Consider the following 6,445-nt stretch of genomic DNA (forward strand, 5'->3'; position numbering starts at 1 on the left):
GATACAGCTGCTGCGTTGGTCGGTAGTTGTTCAGCATTTTGCCCTTTGGCACGTCCTTGCTGCCCTGGTGTATCTGTCGCAGGCCGTGGAGCTGCAACGAGAAGAATGGGCTGGTTAGTTCTTTTGATCGAGTGAGCAACAAATTCTGCGTGAGAGATGCCTTGCGCGCTGCCCGCTTTTGTGTGTTTGTTGTCTACACTTCCCTCCTCTCACTGCTCTCTGCTCTCTCCTCTCTCCTTTCCTTCCTCCTCTCTCCTCTCTCCTCTCTCCTTTCTCCTCTCTCCTCTCCCTTCTCTTCTCTCTCCTCTCTCCTCTCTCTTCTCTCTCCTCTCTCCTCTCTCCTCTCTCTTCTCTCCTTCCTCCTCCCTCCTCCCTATACCCTCCTCCCTCCTCCCTCCTCCCTCCTCCCTCCTCCCTCCTCCCTCCTCCCTCCTCCCTCCTCCCTCCTCCCTCCTCTCTCCTCCCTCCTCCCTCCTCCCTCCTCCCTATACCCTCCTCCCTCCTCCTCCACCGCCTCCCTCCCCTCCTCCCCCTCCTCCCTCCTCCCTCCTCCCCCTCCTCCCTCCTCCTCCCTTCTCCCTCCTCCCTCCTCCCTCCTCCCTCCTCCTCCCTCCTCCTCCCTCCTCCCTCCTCCCTCCTCCCTCCTCCCTCCTCCCTCCTTCCTCCCTCCTCCTCCCGTCGTGTGTTTTCCTCGTGTATGCTTTCCTTCACTTTGCTTCCCGCGTGAGTTATGTTGCGTAGATGGATAGCATTCCGTTCTTCTGCTGTTGTTATGTTGGCCCTCACGCATGTGGAAGTCCCCCCGAAATTTGTTGGCTGAATGTATTTAGTACTTTGTTCTTGTAGGCATTGGCATGCTGGGTACATGCAGCTCTCATTTTTTTATTTATATTCTGTTTTCCGTCGTGGAACCTAATTGAGACAGCTATCCCGCTACACAGCTGTCTCGCTACACAGCTATCTCGCTACACAGCTATCTCGCTACACAGCTATCTCGCTACACAGCTATCTCGCTACACAGCTATCTCGCTACACAGCTATCTCGCTACACAGCTATCCCGCTACACAGCTATCTCGCTACACAGCTATCTCGCTACACAGCTATCCCGCTACACAGCTATCTCGCTACACAGCTATCTCGCTACACAGCTATCTCGCTACACAGCTATCTCGCTACACAGCTATCCCGCTACACAGCTATCCCGCTACACAGCTATCCCGCTACACAGCTATCTCGCTACACAGCTATCCCGCTACACAGCTATCCCGCTACACAGCTATCTCGCTACACAGCTATCTCGCTACACAGCTATCCCGCTACACAGCTATCTCGCTACACAGCTATCCCGCTACACAGCTATCTCGCTACACAGCTATCTCGCTACACAGCTATCCCGCTACACAGCTATCTCGCTACACAGCTATCCCGCTACACAGCTATCTCGCTACACAGCTATGCCGCTACACAGCTATCTCGCTACACAGCAATCTCGCTACACAGCTATCCCGCTACACAGCTATCTCGCTACACAGCTATCTCGCTACACAGCTATGCCGCTACATAGCTATCTCGCTACACAGCTATACCGCTACACAGCTATCTCGCTACACAGCTATCTCGCTACACAGCTATCTCGCTACACAGCTATCTCGCTACACAGCTATCCCGCTACACAGCTATCTCGCTACACAGCTATACCGCTACACAGCTATCTCGCTACACAGCTATCCCGCTACGCAGCTATCCTGCCACACAACTATCCCGCTACACAGCAATCTCGCTACACAGCTATCCCGCTACACAGCTATCCCGCTACACAGCTATCCCGCTCCAGCTCCTTACCTGCTGCTTTGTGATATAGACGGGGCGGTTCACGAGGACCCAGGTGACGGTCTCGTGGCAGGGGGGCTGCGTGAGGGACCCGTCGTAGGTGATGTAATGGTGGCTGTCGGGCAGGAGCGCGCGCACGCTCACGCGCTCCACCAGGGAGGAAGTTCCGGCCCACCGCACCCGCTGCACCGCATCCGTCAGCGGCCGCAGTCCTGGGTGCCCCTGCGTTCCCAGCTGCGGGGGAAAAGTCGGAGGATAAGTTGTCAACAGCGAGGCATCGTGGACATGTTTTCACACACGTGGTCGTCGACTGATGGCCGAGACCACGTGACGCTGATCAAGGACCACCAATACGCCTGAAAGATACTAATCTGATATCTTGTGCCAACACTCGCCGAGTCAAGACTGACAGCACTGACCTGACGGACACCTTGTGCCAACACTTGCCAGGTTACGAGCGGGGCCAGATGGAAACACATTGAAACAGGCTCCGGCGGGAGCAAATAGCCTGGGCTGGTGGGATTCACAGCTGGAATAGCTGCTTCGCCTTGAATATTTCGGCGCCTCATTCCAGTGTTATTCCTACAACGACCGGAGTGAAGCGGGTGCGCCTCTGGCCCGTCGATTCCGAGCATAAAGTGGATATAGTCGTCGCCAGGAAGCCTTTTTCTTCCTTTCTTTTCTGCCGATCCAGAACTCGGTTTTACTCTCGCGTCTGCCTCCTTGCATACATACTCTGCTCGCTCTCACGCCTACAGCTAGAGACGCCCTCAACTATACTCATCCGCCCCGCCTGCGTGCACGCTCGCGCCCACGCACGTCCCGATTTATTTGCGCCATCATCCGACTCTGCCCTCAATTTGCCAGGCACACCCCACGCCTATGCAAACGCTGGAAGACGTTATCGAAAATGTGCTGATAACGGACCGCGATATCATAAGGGATACTTAAACCGATGCCGGAAATGACTGCCGGCATTTTACACGCCTCGGGAGGCCCGGTGAATGTTGCAGCTGCAAGCTAAGATGCCGGCTGAATGGGATCACTTTGCACCACAAAGTAAAAGCTCGGCGCCGCAGAATGTGGAGGAGAAAGAGCGTGGCTGAAGGACACGCGAAGGGAACGGAAAATGAAATTCAATAACTCGATTAAGGGGGAAAACTAGGACGTGTAGGTGACGTGGTCTACGTGCACAGGCAACGCGTATGCAATAGCAAAGGGCCATATTAGTAGAACATAAAAATCAGTACAACATTAGTAACGTAGCCATGTTAATATCAATACAATGTCAGTATTAATAGCATAGCAGTGTTGATATGCGTCAATAGCACATCAATATCAATGCAATAGTGATAGCATGGGTGATGCCATATCAAAAGCAGAGAGCACATTAATACCATATCAATAATACATGCTAATACCATATCAATAAACAGTTCATAATGATACCCTATAGATAGCAAAGTGCAGGTCATGATCATACCATAATACCATAGTGATGGCATATGACATATTAATACCATAACGCCAAATATATTGATGGGAACGTATGGAACAGGTGAAGCTTCTATGACGAGCTATTTTTCAGGTATGCATCCTGTAGGCAGAGTATAAGCATTGGCAGCTTATAACTAAATTTATCAATATCTCCCAGAACTCATTAAAACAAAGCATTTACCACAGAATGAGACCATTATCCGAGAGAAGACAACACTACTAAGCCGACAACGAAAGGAACAAATGAAGAAATCAGAACGCAAGAGGAAACCGAGACGGCAAACAAAGCCGGAAAACCATTGCAGAAAATTACCACTTAGCAAACAAAACAGGTGGAACTGTAGGGTCGCCAGGTATGTACCGTAGCGGGCGCCGCTGTCTCATTTCCTCTCATTTCCCCTTAATTTCCCAGCGACACGGAGGTGACACGGACATCTGCTCCTTCACAACCGCTGCACTGTTCTCCAGCCCAACTCCTTAACCCAAGTCGTTGGTTCTCTTTATTAACTTAACTCTACGCGACGAGCCTCCTTATTTCACTTACTAAATTAATCTCATTAGACCGTCGCTTATCAAGGCCGCCTCATAAATACTTTCCTATGAGGTGGCAGAGTCTCCGCCATTACAGCAAAACACACATGCGAAGGCCGTAATGAAAAGTAATTATTGCTCCGACTCACACAACAGGGAAATTATAATGACATAATAACATGCATTGCACGAAGATAGACACAACAAAAGAGTACGATGACCTACCTGTAGAAGGACAGAGATGGCCACCACTCCATGAGCGCGGTTGACAGCTTCTGAGAAGTTACTGAATAGTTGCGCGTTAAATCCGTAGACTTGAAGCTGTAAAGAAGAGAATCGCGTTATTGACGAACGCTGTGTGTAAGCCTAAAGTGGTAGCACAGTGGCGAATTTGTGAGGAGTAAGGCGAAGAAAATGGCGAGAGGAGAGAGAATAGATAGACAGAGGGGGAAACAATGAGATAAGACTGATAGGGAGAGAGAGAGAGAGTGAGTGTAAGAGATAGAGTTAGAGATACAGATAGAGATTGAGATAGAGATAGAGATAGAGGAAAAGAAATAAAAAGAAAGAGTAAGAGAGAAAAAAGAGAGAGAAAGGGGGGGGGGGGCGAAAGGGGTGGGGAGAAAGGGGGGTGGGGGCGAAAGGGGGGGGGGGGGCGAAAGCAGAATTAGAAAGACAGAAAAATCAGAAGACCCACCCCCCTCCACCCTATTATATGTCCGCGAAGTACACATCAATATCTAACTATCGTTAGGAGGACCTAGGCAACAGACATTCAGCTGTGCTTGACCTGTTTGTGCAACCCAGGCTGGACTCACGCTAATTATTTCCCTAACAAATGTTCTATCAATTTGCAAACATTGTTTAATGTTCTGGCCGCGTTACAACTAGAATTATGGTGTTCCCCCTCCACCCCCCTCCCTTTTTTCATCGTGTTTTTATCAAATTTGTAGCGGGTTGTGAGCAATAAAGTATAAGAATGATGCTCCTCATGGGAAATATGGGAAACATGTGACAGTTTTCCAAATTTGAGTAAATATAATATTAAGAGAGACTGTAATGACAGCCATTTACATTCTGGAAAATAAACTTTTGGCATATTTATTGGTAATAGATGCTGATAATGGCGCTTATTATATCATCATGATTTTATTGATCTTATTAATTTTTTATTGTCTAGAATTATTGCATTATTTTATGCATCGCAACGCAGGGCACTAAAGGCTAATACGAACTTGATATCCCGGCATTGCTGATTGCAATATTAGTTGCATGTTTACAAAATGTGGGTGGTGGTGTGTGTTTTGGGTAATGATATATAGCATGCAAGCGCACTACCCAATCTCTTGAGCTCTCTCACTCTTCTCACTGGTTTCTCTCTCTGTGGTGTTTATTGTTCCCTCTCCCTCTCCTTCTCCTTCTCCACCCACTAGGGCTCTATCGCAATATCCTCTTTTCCTCTCCCCCCCTTCCTGTCCTCCCCCCCCCTCTCATAGCGAGAGAGAGAATAGCGGAGAGATCTCTATCATCTATCTATTTATTTCTCTCTCTTCTCTCCTCTTCTCTCTCTCTCTCTCTCTCTCTCTCTCTCTCCTCTCTATTATCTATTTATCTATCTCCTCTCTCTCTTCTCTCTCTCTCCTCCTCTCTCTCTCTCTCTCTCTCATCTCTCTCTCTAGCTATCTATCTATCTATTTCTTTCTCTCTCTCTCTCTCTCTCTCTCTCTCTCTCTCTCTCTCTCTCTCTCTCTCTCTCTTCTTCCTCCCTTCTTCTTCCTCTTTTTTTCCTTTTCTTTCTCTCTCTCTCTCTCTCTCTCTCTCTCTCTCCTTCTCTCTCTCTCTCTCTCCCTCTCTCTCTCTGTCCCTCTCTCTCTTTCTTATCTCTAAAAGCCTCATATGTGCTTATATTCTGTTTCGTATCTCTCCGCATCGCTAACTGTCTTTCTCCTCATATTTCTCCTTACTCGCTCGCTCGTTCTTTTCCACTATTTATTTCCTCTCTCTGCATCAATCTTCTCATCTATCGTTTTTTGACGGTCTGGACAAACACACACGAATAAATAGATATATGATAGATATATATAGATAGATTGGTTGATAGGAATATACATATATATATAAATATATTATTATAATATACATATATATATATATATATATATATATATATATATATACATATAGAGTGGGAGAGAGAGAGAGAGAGTGAGAGAGAGAGAGAGAGAGAGAGAGAGAGGGAGGGGAGAGAGAGAGGAGAGGAGTAGGAGAGAGGGAGAGATGAGAAGAGTAGAGAATTCATGAGGAGGAGAGAGAAGATGAGGAGGAGAGTGGAGTGTAGGAGAGAGAGTGAGAGGAGAGGAGGTGAGTGAGTGAGAGTAGATAGAGGGGGGAAGTAAGAGAAAGAGAGAGAGAGAGTGAGAGAGGAGTGAAGAGAGAGAGAGAGAGTGGAATGTGAAAGTGAGAGAGAGAGAGATGTGAAAGAGAGAGAGAGAGATGAAATTGTTAGTGGATCGATAGGTAGTTAGATAGATAGAGGTGTGGTATGTGTATAAGAGAGAGAGAGATGAGAGAGAGGAGAGAAAAGAG

The 6,445-nt window shown here is 48.0% G+C and overlaps 1 protein-coding gene across 1 annotated transcript in view; it reads right to left on the bottom strand.

Annotated features, from left to right (window-relative positions):
• The window catches only part of LOC122258448 (carbonic anhydrase-related protein 10-like), a 9,677-nt gene that overhangs the window by 2,524 nt on the left and 708 nt on the right, over nucleotides 1–6,445 (bottom strand). Inside the window, exons 3-5 of the mRNA XM_086545762.1 lie at nucleotides 4,085–4,180; nucleotides 1,844–2,065; nucleotides 1–91 (exon numbers count right to left, since the gene is read on the bottom strand). The exon at nucleotides 1–91 is cut by the window's left edge and continues 84 nt beyond it. Coding sequence (XP_086401888.1) covers nucleotides 1–91; nucleotides 1,844–2,065; nucleotides 4,085–4,180 — 409 coding nt within the window. The remainder of the gene's footprint in view (nucleotides 92–1,843; nucleotides 2,066–4,084; nucleotides 4,181–6,445) is intronic.

This window comes from Penaeus japonicus, unplaced genomic scaffold (genome assembly GCF_977035675.1).
Source record: "Penaeus japonicus unplaced genomic scaffold, GWHDUDI00000001_assembly GWHDUDI00000017, whole genome shotgun sequence".
Taxonomy (NCBI): domain Eukaryota; kingdom Metazoa; phylum Arthropoda; class Malacostraca; order Decapoda; family Penaeidae; genus Penaeus; species Penaeus japonicus.